General features: G+C 37.6%; 2 protein-coding genes across 7 annotated transcripts in view; one reads left to right on the top strand and one right to left on the bottom strand.

Moving 5' to 3' along the window:
- LOC131591942 (N-acyl-phosphatidylethanolamine-hydrolyzing phospholipase D-like) overlaps window positions 1–15,943 on the top strand; it is a 24,139-nt gene extending 8,196 nt beyond the window's left edge. For 2 of the 6 annotated variants that reach the window (XR_009280486.1, XR_009280490.1), the window contains exons 2-7: window positions 2,852–3,164; window positions 8,889–9,535; window positions 10,447–10,561; window positions 11,885–12,019; window positions 14,177–14,288; window positions 15,805–15,943. Coding sequence is in view for 1 of the 6 variants with exons in the window: in XM_058863078.1 (XP_058719061.1) it covers window positions 2,852–3,164; window positions 8,889–9,535; window positions 10,447–10,561; window positions 11,885–12,013 (1,204 nt within the window). In the remaining 5 variants the exon portion in view is untranslated. The other 4 variants (XR_009280488.1, XR_009280489.1, XR_009280487.1 and 1 more) reach the window with 4 other exon arrangements.
- LOC131591943 (armadillo repeat-containing protein 10-like) lies at window positions 14,295–22,731 on the bottom strand. Its single transcript, XM_058863079.1, has 6 exons — window positions 22,269–22,731; window positions 20,810–20,955; window positions 19,587–19,721; window positions 18,228–18,404; window positions 17,141–17,212; window positions 14,295–16,009 (listed from the first exon to the last, which is right to left on the bottom strand). The coding sequence occupies exons 1-6, from the start codon at window positions 22,714–22,716 to the stop codon at window positions 15,758–15,760; spliced, it is 1,230 nt and encodes a 409-aa protein (XP_058719062.1). The 5' UTR covers window positions 22,717–22,731; the 3' UTR covers window positions 14,295–15,757.

Here is a 22,731-nt window from a genome sequence, read left to right as displayed (position 1 = left end):
TTGGGTATTTTCTATTATTTAAATTACATCTGCCAAATGTCCTTATCTGTAGAGAAATTATTTTGCAAAAGCATAAGACTCTCCTTGGACTAATATTTGGTTGAGTTTTATTTTAAGCTAATGATTTCTGGCTTTCAAGAAATTATCCTTGTCTATATAAAAAAACTATGTCATGAATATTGTAGGATATATTTAATCAATTTAGATGGAACAAAAATGATCTGGCAAGACTGATACTTCAAAGGAATCTACAGTTCATCAGGAAAACTTTGATTGTAAATGTGTCCCTTTCTTATGCATGTAAAAGATTTAAAGTATTCTGTGAGCACCGAGGTCTTTTATTCTTTCAGTTGCTTACGGAATACCAATGAAAGTAATGTATGTGCATCATGTGGAAAATATGTTGGCAGACAGATAGATACCTGCAGTGCCTTAAATGCTTTGGCATTGTCTTTATTTAATCAGCACAGTTGATCCCTGCTTCCCCTAGGGGTTTATACTTTCAGAATAAGATCAAAGGTTTATATGAAGATTTAAGCAAAAGTCACCTATTTTAGAGATGAATGAATAGATAAACAGAAGCTTAAAAATAAAACTTAGGCACCCCAGTCTCTAATATAAAATGTCTTGTGGGAGTAATAATTATGGTAGTTATATATATTTAAAAAATCAGACATCTGACATGTTAAAAGAATAATTTCCTGGAATTAAGTACCTATCTGATTAAACTTTTGTGATTTGTTTTCATGATGCTTTCTAAAAGAGTGAAGAGTTTTATGCTGTGTCTGTGTGCTTTGCGAAGTTAATAAACTGACTTGGCATTGAAAATGTTCTTTGAGGAATGCAAAAGACAAGCCCCAAGCCTTAAATTAAAGTAACAGTTAAAATATCCAGTACCATTTTTTGGGTATTCTGTCTGCCTTTTTGTGGCACTGATTCTTTGTGTTACCATTTATGTCTGCTTAATATGCTATAGAGCAAGTTGAGTGTTTCATTGAAGGCTGATGCCAGTAAATGTTTAGTGAAATAGAAGAAAAAAGCCTATAAATATCAACAGTTAAATTTAAATTTTGATGCAGATATGGTATCCTAATGCTAAATAGGAAATACGTAAGTGGAGTGGTTTCAGTAAAACTGCAGAGAAACAGGTGTTTCAAAGCAATTACATGAAATAAGATTGTGATCAGGGGGAAAAAGATAAAAATCTGTCAGCCATGTTTTTTGAATGCTGTTCATGTTTTTATGTTAGAAATTAATTTTGATGTGTTAGTATTTTATCTCTTCTGTATGGCACAATAATAGTTACTTTAAGAAAATTTCACATTATTTATCAATTGTTGTATTATTTGCAGCTGATACTATACTAAGTATTTAGTTGTCAGCTGCTGCTGAAATAGCAGAAATGGACTCTGCATTTGAAGCATCATCAGCATTTGGGTCCAGTTTGCTGACACATGTGTGTAATACCTTAGCTGAAATGTTTCAGTGAACAATATATTTAATTTTCTCCGTGACTGATCTTACAGGGGGCAGAGTGAGTTATGTGATTTCTAAGAAAACTGTGAGCTTCAGTTCTGTTCTCTGACAGTGTTGTTTGCATGGACTGGCTTGGCTACATCAGCCCAGTGCTTCTGAGTGTACAGCTGAAATCTGAATATTTGAGTTAGTGAAACAGTAGATAGGCCAAAACATGTGGTGGAGAGTTTTCCACGGGACAAGTTTCACAATTTGTTTTTAAAAATTATTCCTGCACCTAAGATGTAAATAGTGCTGTCTATTCATGACTAGTCATCTTCCAGTTTTAATCAGGTAGAATTTGTAAATGCCAGGAACTTGTGCACTCATTAAAACAGCAACAATTTTTTTTTTAAAGTTCACAGAACAGTGTACAAATATTTCCCTTGAAAGTAAATATAGAAATTGAAGCATTTAGATTCAATTTAATTGCCTTGGCAACTTCTAAAATAAAATAGGGATATTTGGGTTTTTTACCTTAGGTATAATTTGATTATATTTGTAAATCCTGCAACACTTAAGTGAATAAGAGAATAAGTTACTCTAACTACTGAGTTTGTAGTTTTCTAAAAAGTGTATCAGAATCATGACTTCATAGAAATAAGTTTTTCTCAGTTATTTTCTCACTCTTCTATATTTCATTATGGAATTAAGAGTGAACATTGTAGCTGTGATTTAAAATATTTCAATTTCCTTTGACCTTTCACCAGTCAGTTCAGCTAAATGTGTATCAAAATTGTATTTGAAACAGTTACTTGCCTTAATTGTAATAAACTTTTCATTTGTTTTAGACAAAATACAAAACAGTACCGAATATCTTTTGTGCCCTGAGTTTCCTGCATGAGTGTTGTTGGTATAAGTAAAGTGTTGGTAATGGTACACAAGACTGCTGTTTTTACTACAAAACTAAGTCACTAGGCAAATCCTATGGTACAGTATGGTCCCAGTGTCTCTTGCACAGACTTGCAGGATTGTATTACATCAGACAATAAATGTCATAAGTTTCAGGAGGAATGACTATTCTTCCAAAATGTAAATTAAGGAACCCTTCCCCCTCACTTTTGCAGTTGGTAGATAATAGTGTTAGTATCTGAAGCTGTGCATTCCAGGGAGTAGAATTCAGCCTGAACTACAAAGAGCCCTGCTTGCCACAGCATGTTTTTGAAGTCTTTTGTGTAATAGAGACTGTTTTAAAAGCATATTTTGTTGATAAAAAAATACAGTAGATCATAAAATGAGAAAGGTGGGCTTGTTTCTAATGTGTGTGAGAACATTCAGTCTTATGAATGTTGATACTAGACCAAGAAAATACTGATCAATTTAAAATTTGATTTAGTTCTCCTGAAAAAGGTATGGATAAGAAGACAGATGAAGAGCAGCCTTCAACTGCCTGTAACCAGTACCCTAAAGAAGCAGTGAAGAAACGTCAGAATTCGGGTCGAGGTTCCGGGAGCAATGATTCTTCCAGGACCTTCAGGAAAAGCTTCAGACTGGACTACAGATTAGAAGAGGATGTAACTAAATCAAAGAGAGGCAAAGATGGGAGATTTGTCAACCCATGGCCAACATGGAAATCACCAACTTTACCAAACATTTTGAAATGGTCCTTCATGGAAAAAAATAACAGCAATGTGCCACGCTCCAAGCAGGTGAATATCTCCATGTTTTACTTTTGTAATTAAGACTGCTTTTACCTTTGCTCTGATCAATAAAATAGGACAATTTCTAATTGATGCTCATTAGGCATCTTCTAGAGAATTTTCTAAGTCTTACTTTTCTGATTTTATTGGCATTTTATTCTTTTCAAAAGGAGGGTTAATACTTTCTACTTCTTTAATTTTTGTCTCCTTGTTAGTTCCACATGCTTGAATTTATACAGCTCAGTTTATATTTATAAAACAAACAAACAAAAAAAATTGGCCCCCTAGCTCAGTCATAAACCAGTTAGTAATTTCTTTCTAATAGGTGTTCCCTTATGAAACATACTATTAACTTAATTTCTGTTGCATGAAATATCTTATTTCATGACATACCTAATTTTTAAAATTTTGCTTTTTTTTCCAGATGGCAATTTAATACATATGTTGCATATCTTTCATGAAAATGTAATAGTTTCTGTCAGCTACTTATCAAAATACTTACAAATCTATTTCTTCTGTTTCAGTGCACCAGGAGAAAAAATTGCTTATGTTAAAACTAACCTGAGCAAGTATTTGTACTGAAACAAAGTACAGTGCCAGTTGACTGCACTGTTATTTGTTCTTGGTGAAATACTTTTGTCAGATATTGTATATAAATAAGGAGACAGGAGAAGCTTATTTTCCATGAAGGGTAATGGATACTGGAAAGCCAGGGGTTGTCTTTATGGTCACAGGAGGTATGAAGATGACTAAGTTTTGACATAATTACTTCTCAGTGCATTTATGATGTGTTGACTGTACTTCAGAAAACCTGTGCTGAAGATTGCACAACCAAGGACAGTATTTGTTAACAAGCAGGTGTTAATAATGCTTTTAAGCATGCAAGAAAGTATGCACAAGCTATAAATCTCACAGCCAGTGTTTAGTAAAGAACTTTCCATTTTGTCTAACCTGAATTACCTGAGAAGGAAGGAATTCTATCAGTTTTACGGACAGGAGGGCCATGTTAGGCATTAACGCATAATGGTCAGAGGTTTGGGGATGTTTAAGAAACAAATAATCTTGGCTGTAATTTAATAATAATAATAAATAATTTGACTTAGAAGCACAGCAAACTTATGTTGGTCTTGGGATCCCTTCCAGCAATTCACTTTTCAAGATTTGGTGTCTTGTGGTGACAACAGTTTATTCAGTGTGTACAGCTTTCTAGGCTGCATTTTTGTGAAATTCACACCTGAACGTTTTCAGTTGCCTTTGACTACTGCCCTACTTGGTATGTGTAGAACAGGCTTCATGTCTTCCCAGTGCCAGTCAGAAACCTGAGTAGTGACTAAAGTCCCTTGAAGGCAGTGCTGAGGTGTACTGTGGAGTGCAGAGCATACAGCACTCTGATGGAGTGCGGAACTGCAGCACTCCCCTTTAATTTACAGTTCATCCCTACAAAAAGGATGATCACAAAGAAATCTACAAGGAGCCATTTGAAAAGACATCTCTCTGACCCAGTTTGGATTAATTGTGGGCTAATTTTATTTTTTGCATAGGAAATCTTTGAATTAGGTGCTTGCAATTATTCAGGAGTTTGGTGAAGTAAATCAGAAACAAAAAAACCTAGCTAGGGATCAATGAAATGCACTTTGGGAGTCCTCGGCCATTTTGATGCTTGATTCAACCAGTTTTGTTCTGCTCCTAAATCAGCCTGTAAAGTGCATCTGAGCTTTTTTAAAATTCAGACTAAGGATTCCATACTTTATTTATTGATGTTACATTTCATGTCCTTTAAGCAGACTTCTGCTTCAGTTTCAACATTGAGTGAGCTAGCGATGCCCTGCTATGCTGGGCAGGTTCAGTTTATCTGTACCAAGTGCTTTGTGTATGTAAAAATGAGCATATTAACCGGAATATGTGCTTGTGCTTCACTGTGGAAAAGCTATATGTATTATAATCGTGCCTGATTATGAGCCTATATCATTATCCAGAATGCATGGACTTCTAGTATTTTCATTATAGGCTTTATTAGTAGCTTTGTTCAGTGCTTTTGGAGGATCTTTAATTATTAGTTGTTTGATCAGCAGTTTAAATTGTTCTCATTTCTGTGAAATCCTGTGGTATTCCAGTATGCACTAAGCGCAAAAAATCCAAAGCTAATCAGCTAGTCTTACCAAAGCCTGTCATGTGTTTTTTCTTGCTTTGCATTAGGAGGGAAAAAAGAACGGGTAGGGGGGAAGGGACACAGCAGGAGGAATTTTTGTATTACTTGAGTAATGAAGACAAGACAGTATTAAGCACATTTTACTTCTGTTGGTAGCTAATTTCACATAATTGTTGGATTTCAAAAATCTGTTATAATTCTTCTAGTTTCAATATGTTTCTGGTTAGTCTGGCAGAACAAAATGTATTATAGCGGGATAAAAGTTCCATAAGATACATATTTCATTCATTATAGTGCTTTATCCTGCTGTGTGAGTTTGAAGTATTTCATGTGAAGTATACTGCTAATAGAATTTGTGTTTCAGTTAGTATTGCTTACTGCTTTAAAATGTGATTTTGGTGTACTTTTGTTAAATACTAAACAAAAACCCAAACAAACTCAAACAACCCCAAGCACAAATCACATGCACTGAGAAGTAAGTGTTTTGATGTGATTTACCATCACAGCTCAGCAACACGCCTGGTTTCTGATCTCATCCTCTGAGGAATCTTTGATTTGGATTAGAGGCCTGTGTATCACAAACCTGGAGAGCACAAGCTCTGTACCAGGTCCACAAGTTACACTGCCTTTGTGCTCTTGGTTTGTCTTGAACTTTTGTTCAAGAGATTTCATTTAAATAGGACAGGATAGCTGTTGTTTGGACTGTGCTATTTTCTATCAATCTTCCTGTCTGTGTGACTTTTACAAATGCCTTTTATAGTGATTAGTTCTACCTTTCAACCAACTGTTCTAAATACTTGATAACATCAATCCCAGTGACATCCTTGTAAAGCCTTTATTAGTAGTGCAGATGTGTTGTGGCTTTAGGCAGCCAAGTCCCAGTCAGCTGTTCACTTCCACCCCCCACTGCTTGCACCCCAGTGAAACTGAAAGGGGAAAAATCAGATAAATTGTGAGTTGAGGTAAAGACAGTTCAATAGGTAAAGCAAAAAGTGCATGCACGAGCCAACTAAGAAATTTATTCTCTTTGCATGGGCAGGCAGGCGTTCAGCTATCCCCAGAAGAGCAGGGCTGCATCCCATGTAACAGTTACTAGGGAAGACAAGCACCATTCGCTCTGAATGTGCTCCACCTCCTCCTTCTAACCCCAGATTTTACTGCTGGGTGCAGTGTCATATGGTATGGGATATCTCTCTGATGGGCTGGGGTCAGCTGTCCCAACTGTGTCCCTCCCAGCTTCTTGTGTGCCTGAATCAACTGGCTGAAATGCTATGTAAGCACTGCCCAGCAAGAGCTAAAACATCAGTCTGCCCTCAGGACTGTTTTCAGCACAAACCCAGCACATAGCACTGTAGGTGCTACTGGGAAGAAAATTAACTGTACCCGAGGTAAAACTTGGTAAACTATGTCTGAGTCCCACTTAAGGACTAAATGTTCACCTCTGCCAATTGGCCAGTTTCTCATCCATTTAATATTGTTTATTAATATTGCATAATGCTAATAAAAACTAATTTGTGCCAAATATCAGCAAAAATAAGTGAATTAATTTTGTTCTGAGAAAATTTCTATTTTAACTCTAAAACCAGCTACTTACAAAGAACATTTTTCATAAAATATGTACTGACTTAAATTGCATTATGACAATTTATTAAGTTCCACATCTGAGTTTTATTTCTTTGATATAGTCTGATTTGTTGACTTAACCATATGTAGTTTGTTGATTTACAACTTACAAATTACAACTGAAATTGTTGTAATTTCAATTTTTGAGTATTATTTTAGTTTTGTGTATATTTATTTTTTTAATTGAAATGTTACAGTATAACACTTCTGTGGTTCAAATTTCTGTGGCCAGTGTTGTTCCCATGTACTTAGAATGAAATAGAGATAAGAAAATGATTCTTCTTTCTTGGAGAGGCAGCCCTTTATCTCAGTCTAAGACTCCTACTTTTCTTGTATGAACTAAGGGGTTGTATTGTATTAACGTTATATTCAGTTTTATAGAAGGTTATCTATTTCTCATTCCTGCAGACAGTAATGAAACTTCTTCAGTAAATGTGTCTTGTCCATTAGCTCTCAGAAAAAGAAATTTCATTAATATTTTATTATTTACAGCAGAATTGCAGGGGGATGGAGATGTGTGTGCTTTGTTTTTCCCAACATATGCCTTCCAAATCAATAAAATATTGCGGAGAAAGTAACTTCCCTGAAGCTGTCAGGACTGGTTTAGCAAGGCAGCTCCTGGAGTTCTAAACTGTCACAGCATCAGCTGGACTTCTAAAGGAGCACAAGGTCAGCTCAGTATAAACTCACTGATAGAGCTAATCTGTGCTAGGCTGAGAGAATGAGAGCAGCAACCATGGCAGGCAGAACTTGACTTGGAACCAGAAGGGCTGGGACATTTGTGATCACAAGGGAGAGGAGTGCCAGGAGACTAGAAACTGTTCTAGCACGTGAAAATTCTTCTGAGGCAAAGTGAGGAGTTCACACCAGAATTGTTTGGGAGGAGAGCCTTAGCCACATTGTGGCCAAGCTGGAGATGGTCAGGAATTCTGAGAAGACTCTTTAGTAAGTTGGCCTTTTTTAATAGGAAAGCTCTTACTTATTACACATAAAACTTCCGCATTGGCACTTCAGCCAAACTGCAGTGAAGGGCATAACTGATTCAAAATGAGAAAATGAGTGGTTGTTGGCAGTGAGTTTCAGTGGTAATGTACAGCCATGGCCTCCTTTGTGCCAGCTTGAGGATACACACAGAGTCAACTAAGAGCCAATCAAAATGAGAGCTCTGTATTTTTACCTCTGGATTAGTATTCAGCCAGATCAGTTCTCTGACCTGTCATACTCAAGTAGGGACTGTAAAACTTGTCAAGCTGGAATAAGAGAGGAGGTGAGGGAACCTTTTCATAACCAAACATATCTAAGTAGCTTAAGGTTTATCTTAAAAATTATTTTGTTTTTTATGTACATTCATTAAATTATTGGCAGGATGGGAAGGTGGAATTGTAATAGCTAACATTAGCCAAGTGAGATTAACCTTTGTGTGCTGCTTCTAGATGTAATGAGGACAGAGAGAGGGCCTGAAAAAAGCTAGAAGAGTTTTTGTGGAGTGTGGCTGGGGAACATGGCATTTTCTTTATCTGTGACTTACTTGTGCTAGGTCTTAAGAGGATGCATCATTTAGTTGCATAAGCTAAACTTGAGTATTTGTTAAGTAACTCTGTGTGCGTGTGTATACGTATTCTTTTCCAGGTGGAGGAATCCCTTCCTGGGATGTTGTTAGTGCCTTGCAGTGCTTTCATTGCAATGCCCCCAGACTCTATCAGGTCTCCTGGTCTGATGGGGTACTCTCCTTTCTTTACAGAGAAGTGTAAATGTTGGAAAAAACCTAAAATGAAATTAGGAGGAAGTAGCTGGGAAAATGGACATTGAAAAGGCATCTCACGTGTGCTGCAGTTCTCTGCATAAAAGCGTAAAAAAAGTACAAGTCTTGACTGTATTGATTTGTGCTTTGTATGCAGTTTTTGTTCCATGGCCAAGTACATTCTGAAATCTCTCATGCATATTATGTTCTTTTTTGCCAGGAACTCGACAAAGAACTTCCAGTGTTACAACCTTACTTTGTTCAAACGCCAGAAGATGCTGGGAAAACAGGAGCTGGTATGCGAGTCACATGGCTGGGACATGCCACGGTTATGGTGGAAATGGATGAACTTGTATTTCTTACTGACCCAATCTTCAGCCAGAGAGCTTCCCCTATTCAATTGTTGGGTCCCAAGCGCTTCCGAGGGCCTCCGTGCACAGTAGCGCAGCTCCCCAAGATAGATGCGGTGTTGATCAGCCACACCCATTACGATCATCTGGACTACAACAGCGTAGCGAGTCTGAATGAACGCTTTGGGAGCGAGCTGCGCTGGTTTGTGCCTCTGGGGCTCCTGCAGTGGATGCAGAGATGTGGTTGTGAGAATGTGATTGAACTGGATTGGTGGGAGGAGAACTGTGTCCCTGGTCATGATGCAGTAACTTTTGTCTTCACCCCTTCCCAGCATTGGTGCAAAAGGACTGTGACAGATGATAACAAGGTTCTCTGGGGCAGCTGGTCTGTCCTGGGACCTTGGAATAGGTTTTTCTTTGCAGGAGATACTGGATATTGTTTTGCTTTTGAACAAATAGGTAAAAGGTTTGGACCTTTCGATCTTGCAGCCATCCCCATTGGAGCTTATGAGCCAAGGTAGGAAAATCAGAGTTTGAACAAAATATGTAAATGAAATTATATACTGATGACAAAAAATTACACCCAGAAGTTAAAATTGTGCACTTTGTTAAAAAGTGTATGTATGTGTGATGTTTTTGGAGAGTGTTTTTCTTCAGACTTAGGGACAGCAAGGATGAATCAGCAGTGTTTCTTCCCTTAAAAATATTGAGTAAAAATTTGGAATTGTTCTGTGCTTTTTTTTTTCTGAAACAGCATCATTTACTCCAGCCCAGTCCAGTGTATATCACTTGCTGCATTTTTCTCTTGCTTCAGTCTTTATCCTGGTTTTGCAACTTACCTGGAGACAAAGAGGACTTAGTTATAGAGTATGAAAGATCTGTTTGCTCAGGAGAGCAAACTTTTCTCATTTTGGAGAAAATGTTTAAATGATAGTACTCATATAATGCTGGAAGGAAGGCACTTACGGGCTGGGAAAAAGAGATGGGAATCTAAATAGCATGGTAAAGTTTTATCTTTCAAGAATTGCCAAGTTCTCTCTTCTATTTAGCCTGTTCCCTTGGGCTATCTCTGAAGCACACTTTTTTGGTGTGTACTGCTAGCACAAAATTTTTTCAGAGATGGATTTAAGGTTTTAGCTTTAATGCCTTAGGGCACTGGTAATATGTCCTTAACCTATTGAAAACAAAGATAAGAAAAAATCCTTCAAAAAGAGAGTACAGTAAATGAACTGCTGTTTGAAGGGTATGTTGGTATATGTTAGTTTCCTGATCTGTGTTCTGTATGTTGTTCAGTATCTGTATGTTGTGCATGCTTATGATTTTTTGATTAGGTGAGCATATATTTCTTTTTGTTCTTTGCAATGAAAGTAAAGGAGAAATCTTGCACTGAATTAGGTGACACATAAAAGTGGTTCTTTGTTCTGGTAGGTGGTTTATGAAATACCAGCATGTGGATCCTGAAGAAGCAGTAAGAATCCATATTGATGTTCAAGCAAAGAAGTCTGTAGCAATTCACTGGGGGACCTTTGCTTTAGCAAATGAGGTAAATTGCAACACTAAACATGAGTTCAGATTTCCAAGGACAAGGCAGTCATTAGCGAAGCTTTCCTTGTGCAATTTAACCTACCTATCTGTAAATGTAAACTTAAAATGTGAATTTTGTATGAGTGAAAAGTTCTCTGTATGCTGCTGTTCAAAACAATGCTTTTAGCTTTTCATAACCAATTACATAAAATATTTCCATGATTAAGAAAGTACAGAGTTATTGAAGCAAATGTGAAGGATTTCTGATATCCAGGTGCTGAGGAACAAAACGGATGAGGACACATGCAGTATTATGCAGTGTTATGCATTACATTATGCAGTAATAAAAACAAACTGAATTGTGTATCACTTGGAGATAGTAAGAAGTGCATGCCTGTAGCTCAATACAGTATTTCTTAATTATGTCTATCTAGTAAATATATAAACAGTATTTTTAATAGTTGATTCAAAGTTAAAACCAGAAAGGATATGAAAAAAATTGAGTTATTCTGAGTGTTTGAGGGTTTTTTTAATGTTTTATTCCCCTCTATGCCCACCCCCCACCCCCCCCCAAGTCCACGATCCCATTAGTCCAAGATCTAATAACAAGGTTACTCAGATACTTTCACAGCAACTAAAAATGCAGTGAATAGGAACTACATTTGCTTTGATATTGTCTGGTAGCTGGTTTTCAACTTTATTTTTGCATTAGTTGCACTACTTTATCGCCTAATTCATTCCTGATGGTGTGATCACCTGATCTGTCAAATGTTCTGTCCCGTCTAGGCTCCCTCCCAGCTCATCGTGCGCCTCCGTGGCAGAGCATGGAGGGAACATAGGGCGCTTGGACAAAACATTTCCCGTCCCCAGAGCATCCAATAAATTGTGTTATTAGTGCCCGCGGCACAAATGTTACTGTGTATTTAGGAGCACAAAAATAGATTACTGCTGCTTGACGATGCCTTTGGGAAATGTAACAAATACACCGCAGTAACTTGAAGGGGCCGCACTGCCGGAGCCGAGTGTTGGGACAGGAGCGCTGACAGCGTGGGTTTGCAGAGCGAGGGAAAGCGCCAGCTGCTGGCGGCCAGCGCTTCCTCCGAAGGGATCTATTGCTGACTTGAAGGCGACCGAGTTCGGGCTGACGGGTTGAGCCTTGCTAGTTACTCTGCAGCTGTAAATCAGCGTTCTTATCGTTCAAAAACTTAAAATGAACCCAAATATTTTAATTTAGTAATAAATATCCTTCTCCTCTTCCCGTTTTTTAGTGAAGTGATTTTCTTTTCCCCTAAAAAATGTTGCAGTGGTAACTTTCCCCTCATATTATTCTCATTTTTTTCAGTATTACTTGGATCCTCCGGTTAAATTGAATGAAGCTCTGGAAAGATATGGTTTGAAAAAGGATGACTTCTTTCTCTTACGTCATGGAGAATCACGGAATTTGAATACAAATGACCGTTTTGAAAACTGAAACAATGTCAGTTCCTTGTAAGCCCTGTTTGATTTGAACTAGCAATTAATGTTACAGTACTAACATAATGTATGTACACAGTAGATTTTTTTAGATTGAATTGGATTTCTAAATGCCAGGTTTGTCAGTTTCAGAACTAAATCTTGCATACCAATTTCATGACAAATTTTTTTTAGTTATATTGTTTATAAATTTAGAGAGGTGATCTAAAAGTGGTTTATATATAAGTGTTGTCTGGGAATAACATGCTCTGATGTACACCATTGGAAAAAAAAATTATTTTTAAACTCTTCTTACCTGCAGCAGCAATAATACCTTCAGCACAGAACATATTCTTAGGATTAATGGCTGACTTAAATTATTCATTGTTAGACTGTCATCTCCTACTTGTTAGTCTTCAGGTTATGCCCTGTACTTAGATAGCGTCACTGTATGTTTTGTGGGGTGAAGTCTTCCAATACAGCTGTGTTGTTAAAGCACAAGCATGGTAAAATTGTTTCACTCTTCATATTCTTGTATTAATGAACCACAAAAGCTGAATTTTACATCAAATCAAATGTGCCTTTTAAAGAGAGAGATAATTTAATAATGCATCATGGATGTGTAAAACTAACTGCTGGCCAGAGTATCTGCACACTTCTATTGTTTTGTCTGTTTTTAAGTTAGGTCTGCATGTGTCAATTGTAGCACATGAAGTGGAAAAATATCTTAATGTCACTTGTCCTTGCATTAACTCAGCCTTTTTCTAAGTACCCTTCTTTTTTTTTTTCCTTTTTTTTTTTTTTTTTTTTTCCAGTAGAAAGTCTTAAGCAAGGGCTGTGGTATTTTTTCTAATAGCTTCCCTATAATTTTCAAGCTGAATGAGAGATTACAGCATTGTTCAGTGTTATAAAACTTGGCCAAATGTATCTGTATCCAAATGTCTTGCTAATTTACAGAATTAAAGCCTACTGTTGCCAATAAAAAGGATTGTTATTCTCCTTCATAATTTCATTGGCAAATCATGTTTTGTTTATGATTTCTTTGGTTGGTAGGATATGTGGGTTGGTTTGAGGGTTTTTTTTTTTCTCTTGCTGTACATTTTATTTTCATATCCCATAAAGATACATATATATAAAAAAAGATACATTATTTAAAGGCATTAACTTCTGGCAACTAATCAAAACCAGTTAATGAGATTTCATGGTAGGAACAACTGAATCTTTTAACTGTAGACAGTTATCAAAAGTGATTTAAAACTACCCTGTGATTCAGTGTAGAGGGTCTTTCAGGTGAAGTCCCTTATATTTTCACAACAGGTTCAATTACAACTTGGGTGATACAATGTATATTACCTATTTGTAATTTTGTGGAGGACACCAAGCTGCAAGGAGTTTTGAGTATTTTGAAGGACAAGTTTAACGAGCTTGATTTTGTTGTGGGTTGTTTTCTTTTCCTGTTTTAATAATCATCAATAGGTTATTCTGTAAAATTATATACTTTAGAAAGAGTGAAACTAAAACACAGAATACCTAGATGACCAATCACAGAGCAGAGAAATACTGGCTTACATGGATCAGAAACTCAATGTCAGTAATGACATGTTTTGTTTTCGATCTGTTAATTCACATTTGTACCTAGAATGGTGACCGTTATGTTTTGCTTGGTGCTGATAAGATTCCACCAAGGGTGTGGGGTAAGTGATAAAAAATGAGATATCTTTACATAAAAGTACATTGGAAAGTTTTGCATGATTTCAAAACATCTCAAGAGCTCTGTGAAGAAAGCATTTAAAAATAGTTCCTTCTAGACCAGAAAAAGAAAACTGAGACAATACTGTAACAAGTTCTTATGTATTTTTAAAAAAGGTCACTTGTTTCTATCAGCTGTCAAAGCAACAGATAAGAGATCAACTGTATCAAAAAGATATTTGAAAAACTTATTTTTAGGTTGAAGAACACAGAAAGTGACATCTAGATATCTCTGTTGTTGATCTTAAACCATGTATCAGCTATACCTAGAACAAATTGGTCCTAGTGTCTTGTCAGGAGAGTAGTTAAATTCTTAGTGTCTGGCCTAGTCTATTTTTTTTAGTCAAATTCAGTAGCAGAAAATATTAAATCTACAAAAAGTTGCAAAACATTAAGTGATTGTAATGTAACTTGCTTATTACAAACTGTGCAGTGTTTTAGGAGCAGTGGGAAGGCGAAAAGGAAGTTCACTGTCAATGCAGCAATTGTCAAGTTTCTGACTGGGAATCATGCCAACTTCTATTTCTGCCTTAACTGTATTCCTGGTGAGTTAAAACTACCTATGTGGATAAATTAGATACATGTAGCTGTATCTAATACCCCTGTATTGATCCCGGGCATGGATGTGTCACAGTTTCAAGGTCATATTTTTCTTGCTGTTTTAGCTATTTGCAAAGTGACCTGAAAATAAGTATCTATTGCATTACAGAAGGAGAAGATAGTAATGTTTTCTGAAGAGCAGAGTGAGTTTACTAAATAAGAAAGATGAAGCACTTGGAAACAGTTTAGGTGATACAGTTCTCTTAGAAATGAAACAAAGTGGAAGACTTTCCTAGCCTTTACATCTGATACCTTTAGTTTCTCTGTAGTGGAAGTTTTTAGTAGTTTGGTTTTCAAAGTGTTTTCCAGTATGTTTTCTGTTCATCAGTGAAACTCTGTTCAGGTTCTTTTACAGTGATGTTTGTATGGATTCCACTTCATTTTGAATTAGTGCTGGATTGATGACTAAAACTTTATGGGGGCTCATTATGCAGAAGCACTCATTCCAATGATGCTCCAGTTGCAGAAAAAAAAAAAAAAGAGGAGTAAAGATGTCCAAGGAAAGGAAACTCAAGGGCTGCTACAGAATTAGAAGCTTTTGTAAAAATGTGTATGATACTGCTCTTGTAGAAGTTTTTTTTTTAATAAGAATGAGAATGCTGAATTGTAGTTGCAGATAATCCTTGACTCCTAATAAAATATTTTAAAAAATATATCTGCTTTCCCTAAAGTGACAATTTTAAAGCAATATAAAATGCTATCAATTTTTGTTCAAGTGTACAAACTTTTCACAGTTGTGATTAACTGCACTGTAGTTTAGCTAAATGGAATAGATATACTAAGCATACAAGAATGAAGTTTTAGAATAAATTCTTTGCAGGAAAGATAAAAAAACTAGGTTTGGTGACTTTAGTATGCAGCTTTCATTGAAGATACAAATTCTGTAGGAAGCCAATGACAGGTTGGTATTGTTCTTTATTTCATATTATTTTGTAAGATTTGGCTGTACCTCTTCACAGACTAATAAAATATAAATGCCTAATCTCTAATTGCTAAATCTTTAATGAACACTTCTAAAGAGGTATTTCTTCAACAGCTGTAAATACTTAAAAAAAAGACTTTAATATTGCCAAGGATATATACATTCACTTCACTCGTCCATTCAAAATGTTCATTTTACATATGAATGTTTTCACGTTTTAAACTGTTTGTCCCCATTGCATTAATGTAGCAACTGTGCAGTGGTTTATCAGTAATAATTAAGCTATTGCTTTTCTCTTGCTTGTAAAAAAAAAAATCTGTATTAAATACACTGCATTCTCTTCTGTAGTAACTCATTTGTGCCTATTAAAATGATAGTATTTAGGGTTTTTGTTTTCCTCCATTGCATTGTTTACTTGTTGCATGCTTTTTTAGCATAGTATTGCCGAGATTAGATATTTTCATCAGGTCATTCTGTTTTAAGAAAACAACACTATTGCATTAATATTCTCACAACTTGTTCTTTCACTTCTGTATCAGGGTGATGCAGCAAAGATGCCAGTCTCTGAGCAAATGGGGCAGAGTCCCTGCAGAGTGTGAAGAAAATTGAGTCTTCACTGTATTCCTCAATGATGGTGCCTTCTTCATCATTCATGTTCTTTTTCAAGTTTGCTGCAAATGCCAGGGCTCGAACTAGAATGTCTCTGTTTATATAGTTGTCAAAAAGTAACACCATTGATGGCACCTAGGATATTGAAGAAATATTCCATACTTAATCACCAGCAGTAAGTATGTGTAACTAAATCAAATTTCAAAAAATGGAAAAAAATGTGTACCTAAACCAGAAATTGTATGAAATCCCAGGACTTTGTATGCTGTGAACTCCTGTCAGAAATTTGTACAGTGTGCAAATGTTCTCTCTAGAAAAGACTGGCCTGTGAATCAATGGACTAATAACTGCTTTGTATTTTCAATCTCCAAAATGTGGCTGTCTGGAAAACTCCCATTTGGAAGAGAAGGTCTGCTTCTCAGCCACATTGATTTTTGTCCTGAATGTTTTTGTAGCATATCTGATAAATGAAAAAATAATACGCTTAACAGAGAACTGAATATTTAGCTACCCGAAATTTGTTTGAATAATGAAAAGACAGCATTATCTAGACTAGCTTTGCTCATGGCAGATAGCTCACAAATAAAACCCATTGCATGTTTTAAGAAAGTTACTTTGGGGAGAGAGACAAGGATACAGCACTCTTCCAGCCCCAACTGTTTTGGTGTGAGGAAATGAAACTGAAAGAAACCTATGTGCCAAGGCCAGCACAGCAAATGTCACACAAATTTTTCCATGAAGAAATAAGTAAATGCACAGGGAAAGTTCACTTAGAGGCAACAGTATTATGGCTGCATTTGAATAAAGGGGTGGGGATTCCAGTGGAATTGGGTTGGGTTTGGTCCAGTACATTGGCTATAGAAACAGAAGTTGAGAAGGATCACTTACAATACTGGTTCTATTTAATGGTTTTCAGTCTACATAATGACTGTGTGTCTGGAAATGGAAGGTTAGAACAGGCTTCTGCAAGTTATCATTGATTATTTGGAATGGTACACAAGAAGTACAACCAACTATCTCCAAGTGCACAGGCCCCATGCCTCTCCCTTTGTAAGCATGGTATTTGTACTACAGTACTCTCTGGAATAAAGCCAACCCATGAAAGAATGTGCAGTTAAGTACCAGTTTTAACCAAGCAGTGTCTAGAATTTGTTCTGGAATTGCATATGTATTTCTAATACACTATAATTCTTCTAGTGCATGCAATATCTAAATTGGTACACATGTGTATATGCTAAAAATAAAACGAAGCAGCAAGAACCTTACTTGAGCTCTGAGAAGATGTCTTGTCATGGCTGGGTTTGCAGATAAGTTCACAAGTACTTTCAAAACATGAATCTGAAGTGAGGAATGTACAAGTTCATTATAAGATCCAAAACAGTAAGTACAGCTGTAATGGGCATCACTAATGTCAAAGTTGACTTGGGGAGGAAGAGGTAGAATGGGTTAGTTAATGTCTTGAGTATTTTGGTATAGAGAAAACTAAGGTATGGACATGTTAGAAGCAAATTCACATTGACTTAAACATCAAAATAAGGCAAGACCCATAAACAAATCTCAGTAGGCAAAATGCAGAATATTTTTAAAATACAAAGAAGACGGTTAAGGACTACATTTAAAATTATCTGAAGCATATTCAAATACATCTTTGTGCTTTCTTGGACCTTGTGATGCTAGTCTTTAAACACTAGGAAAAGGCCATATTACGTAATATACTTAAATACACTAGGTGTTATGTCTAGTGGAAATGTGTGTTTTGGAAAACTGGTTTTGATCTGATAGAGCAACCACATACACTGATGGTACCACAGCATCTTGAATGAAAGCAGTAGTTTGGTCCCTGACTGAAGCTTGTTTCAGTATTACAATAATGCACAAATAAGCATGATTTCCAGTTGCAGTCGCTAAGGTTGCCAGAGGTGTCATAAGGTGTATAAGGGAACAAAAGTCCATAACTTAGAGTCACTGCTTGGCTAGTTTTCCAACAGAGATTTGTGCATCAGTGAAGCCTTCCCATGCAGGCTCTCCTTGCTCTGTGATGCATAGCAATGTCTCGAGCAGAAGAGAATTCTGGAGTTGCTATGGCAAAGGCACAGGGCAATCACAGTGCACCCTACACTGCTTTGCTAGGGCTACAGTCTGATGGTTCCACTACCAAGATTCCATTCCCTCCCCCCTTTTTGAATTTATATTGTGAAGCTAATACAGATCCATATTTTAGTGCATAAAATCTGTATCATTAATGAATATTTGTTTTTTCTTAGCAAAATCTAAACCATTTTACCAAAATGGTAAGAAATAGGGCAAGTAAAGCAGCTTCATAAATGGCTTCATAAATAACACTACCCAGTACCTGTGTCCTTTCAGTTCCTTCTGAAAGCAAATGAAAAAAGCATGGAATTGAATTTATCATCTTTTGGTGGTAGTCACTGGTAACAGACATATTTGTCAACAGCCTGAGTCCAGCTAGCTGCACATCAGAGTTCAGAGGAGCTGACTCAACAGTCCTACAAACTTGTGCAGTAAATACCTGGGGAAAGGGGAGAGGAAATGGAGAACAGTTTTTGATAAAAGCATATTTTCTGTCACAAATAGTATCAATGGCCTAGCTACAGTTACATAAATACTTGCTAAACATTGCTGGCTGAATGGTGAAGGTTCTTGGAAACGAGTACTTTTTTGTTTTGAGTATTTTAAACATTCTAGTGGCAGGACAGAAGCAGACCACACAGCATTATGCTCTCTATTCTTCCTGAAACATAACTTGCTCTGAAAACTTAAATTGCTTTGGCTCCATCTCAGAAGTGACTCTCAGAAACTCAGAAGTTGTTTTAAAAATCACTTATAAGTAACCAACATCTTAAATATTGAGAACAAACTAAGGACAAGCTTTGAAATTAAATCCTTTCTCCCAGCAACGTGGCCCATTTACTGGAGCACATTGTAGGAACAGCAATGACAACTGACATTAAACTACTATCTTTACCAATTTCCCTTACCAAAGGAGTTATTTTCTACTTATACATGTAGACAAATATTGGCAAGCACTACTTAATAAAAACTGCCTATTGCTAAAGATGCTGCAAACTACCACATACAGTCACACTACTTCTTTATCAAGCTACTGAAACAAACTACTAAAAGTCTTCAAATCTGCCTCAGCTCACCCCTTGGACTTGATCTATTAATTAATCAGATTTATTTTTTCTCGATGTTTAGTCTTGTCATATCCATAGCATGTATTGTATTTACCAGTGGAACTTGTTACAATTTATGCACACTTTTCTTTCAAGATGGAGTTATCACCTTGAAAATTGGTCTCATACAAACCCGGGGGCTCAATTACTCTCCTCCCTCAACTAAGGAGTCAATCAGCAATCCATTCTGTTAAACAGCCACTGGTGATGTTCTAGGCACATTTGCAAATCATCTTCTCACATAATTTTGCTACAAGTTAGCAGCACAGTCACTGTTTAACAGTATTTTGTGAAAGCTGAACACAAACTGCATAAGTTCCCGTGTTTTATTTTAAAAGTAAATGCCAGTGAAGCAATGCATTTTAAAGTTATCCTTTCAGTCATCCAGATCTGCTGACTTGTATGTCTATTATCAAAGCATTTTAGCATCCTGGCTTGTATTTAACAAATATGCTGAAGGACCTGTACTATCTCTTTGCCTCAGTTACTTCGGTTTTTCCCATTAAGAATCTTACCTGTATCTCTTCCTGATTTTTAATATTCATACTCAAATTGTTAAGTGCATTTAGCGCTTTTTCTTTAACTTTGGGAGTGCAGTTGGAAAGCATCTCTCCAATAACAGAAAGACCATCCAAATCTCGGATTATATCCTGAAATATAGAAGATATTTAATAGGATTTTTAAAATTCAATTTAAATGCTGAAGCACTCCCTCAAAGTCTCCATACTGACAAAAATGAAGTTTGTGAATGAAGAATTCTAGGACTGACTGCTCTGTGTAAAGAGAGTATTAGCAGGTACTGCGTTATTGCTTGTTCTGAAACTAAGAAGGGTCTTGTTTAGGAACAAAAAGTATTACTGTTATGTGACAGTAGCACATCAGCAAAGGATGCTTAAAGCATTTTAGATTATAAAAAATAAAAGGAAATTAATGGATAATGAATTTATAGGACAACTTAGCCAGATCACAGTCCCTAAAATACTGCCTGAATACACCAGAATTTCAAGGTGCAGCTTCATATTTTTATAGTAGAGGTTCTGAAACTTTTTCCATTACATTTGTTTTTATTACTGTTTTAATCGTTCTCACTTGACTGTCATTGTCTTTAAAAAAAATTTTAAATGGACCAATGGGCTTTGAGTTCCAGTTGCATTCTGTTCCATGAGATATATATTAAGAAAGATTATATACTTTGAGAAGCCAGAATAGACGGCTGTCATAAGTAGCAAAAAAGGTGGGACCTTGGAGGTTAAACTGTTAAAAAGGCATGAAAGTCAGCATCCAGCTCCAAGTTTTTGTGCATTCTATGTCCAAATAATTTGGAGATACTTCTATAGTTGTAAAATTGCTAATGTGCAAACAGCACACAACTTTGTGAGGGATAAAAAATATAGTTTATCTCATTAAATTTTAGATCTGAACCAGAAAGAATTTAACCTAGTATTCAGCCCTTTCATTAACATTACATAATTGTAAGCAACAAAAGATATATTTACAGTACTTTGGAAGTACAGGACTCTGTGTGGACTTTAAGTGGTCCAAACATTATTATTCAATAAATTCTGTGAAACTGGTGAATTATATTATTTGGGCCAGCAGAAATTAAGGCAAGACATTAAATGGATTTTAGAGCACAAGCTATCCTAGCTTCAGTCCTGTGTCACTAGCAAAACATCAGCTCTCCTCTGCCAGACTGGCTGGCATTGGATATTGTTGTTTTCTACAGAACAATACTCACTTGATTTACAGAGAAGGCAGCACTGTTGCTGAGAGTGATTAAAGCTTGCTCTTGAATTAATGGATCATCTGTGGCCTGGAGCAAATGAATAAGTTTCTGTAGAACATCCACATCCATGGTATGGGTTGACACTGGAGGACTGCTATCTGTTAATGTTTAGAAATGAAATTCGTGATACTAAGTTTGAGACATTTCACTTAGGTTGCTACTTAGTGTTTTTTACAAAGCTGAAATTTGACTCTCAGTTGTAGGACACATTGTTCTAAGGTTGTGCCCAACCATCACGTCATGGTAAAGACTGTGTTTTATGACACTAAGATTTCCATCTTTTTCCTGAGTCCTCCAATTACCTCTTTTGAAGGTGGAGAATAAAAGGAACACACAATTAGAGGCTGAGGTGTGTTACTTCCTGGTTAACCAATAGCAAATTTCCTTGGCAAAATTGTAGGAATATTCACAAATTTGGGGAATATTCACAAAATATTGGTTAGGGGTTTTTTTTGTGTCCCTGAAATGAAATGTGGAAATCTGTCTTGGCACTGTAGGAAACAAAACTTCCAGTTTACAGACTACTACTTCCAGAAATTATAATAATGACACTTTGCTAGTATGCTGAGGTCCTTTGACAAAGTAACAGCCACAATGTTAGGCACACTGCTGATCATGGCATTACTCAAAACGGAGGAAGGCTGCTTCTGAGTAAAGATGATGTAATGGAGTACCTGGCCTTTATAAAAGGGGAACAAATGTCATCAAAGGCTATTTTCAGTCAGGTTGGAAGCAGAACTATTTATCCAGCTGAGGAGCCGTGAGACCCGATCTACGACTGTTGGACTAGTCATAGCTTACTCGAGATGACTCCTGAGAAGCTACCAGTGCTTTAAATTCCACAGCTTTACTTTCAACATCTGACCAGGTAAACACCACAGTATTCTTTAGGGGTAAAAAAAACCAAACCAAACCAAAAACAACGACGAAAAAAAAACCAAAAAACAACCCAAAAACCCCAAAACCCAAAAAACCCCAAAGAGATCAAAGTTAATTATGATGATGCAAGAGCTCACTTCAAAAACAAAATCGTTTTTCATCCTCGTCTAAACATTTCAGTTTAGCTTTGTATTATAGGGGAAACGCAAATAACTGCAATAACATAAGTAAACACACTGACCGGACGTACGCTTTGGAGGATTTCTAAAGAAAAAAAAACAGAAAAAAAGAAATAGGGTTTTCTAAAAATCACGCTCCAGAGCGCTCCAAATGGCTTCATGGCCTGGAGGGCCGGTACGCAGGACTGTGGCACCGCCTCTCGCAGGGCGCAGAGCCGCCTCCGGGCCCCGAACCGCGCTGCAGGGCCGCGGGCTGGGAACGCCCCGGGCTCGGAACCCCCCGGGCCCCGCGGAGCCTCCCCCGGCCCCGCCGCACACCGGAGGGGCGAGGTCCGGCCCGCCCTGCCCCTCACCTGCCGGCGGGCCCCGCGCGGCCGCTGCTCGCCGGCCCCGCCGCCCGCCCGCCGCCGCCAGCCGCCACAGGCAGTAGCAGGCGCCGGCCCCGAGCAGCAGGGCCGCCGCCGCCGCCCTCAGCGCCGCGCCCCGCGGCTCCCACATCGCCCGGGCCGCGGCTGCGTCTCCCGCGGAAGCCACCGCCCCATCCGGCTCGGCCGCGGCTCTGCCCTTCCCTCGGGCACCGGGCGCGGGTGCTGTGCCCGAGGTGCTGCAGGGATGCTGAGCCCACAGGTCCGTGTGCCGCTGCGTGACAAGGCTGCGATGCGTTTCTGTTTTAGAGGAAGGAATCACCCGCCGGCCCTGTCCCGCAGCGCGTTCCGAAACAGGCTTCCCGCTCGGGGGGGGCGGCCCGCTGGCAGCAAGGGCGGTCCCGAGCCATGGCAGCCCCTGGAGAGGGCACATCATCCCCAAAGTGGGTGA

Source organism: Poecile atricapillus, chromosome W (genome assembly GCF_030490865.1).
Source record: "Poecile atricapillus isolate bPoeAtr1 chromosome W, bPoeAtr1.hap1, whole genome shotgun sequence".
NCBI classification, from domain to species: domain Eukaryota; kingdom Metazoa; phylum Chordata; class Aves; order Passeriformes; family Paridae; genus Poecile; species Poecile atricapillus.
The sequence above is the reverse complement of the archived record's forward strand: the minus strand, read 5'-3'. Positions and strand labels throughout refer to the sequence as shown.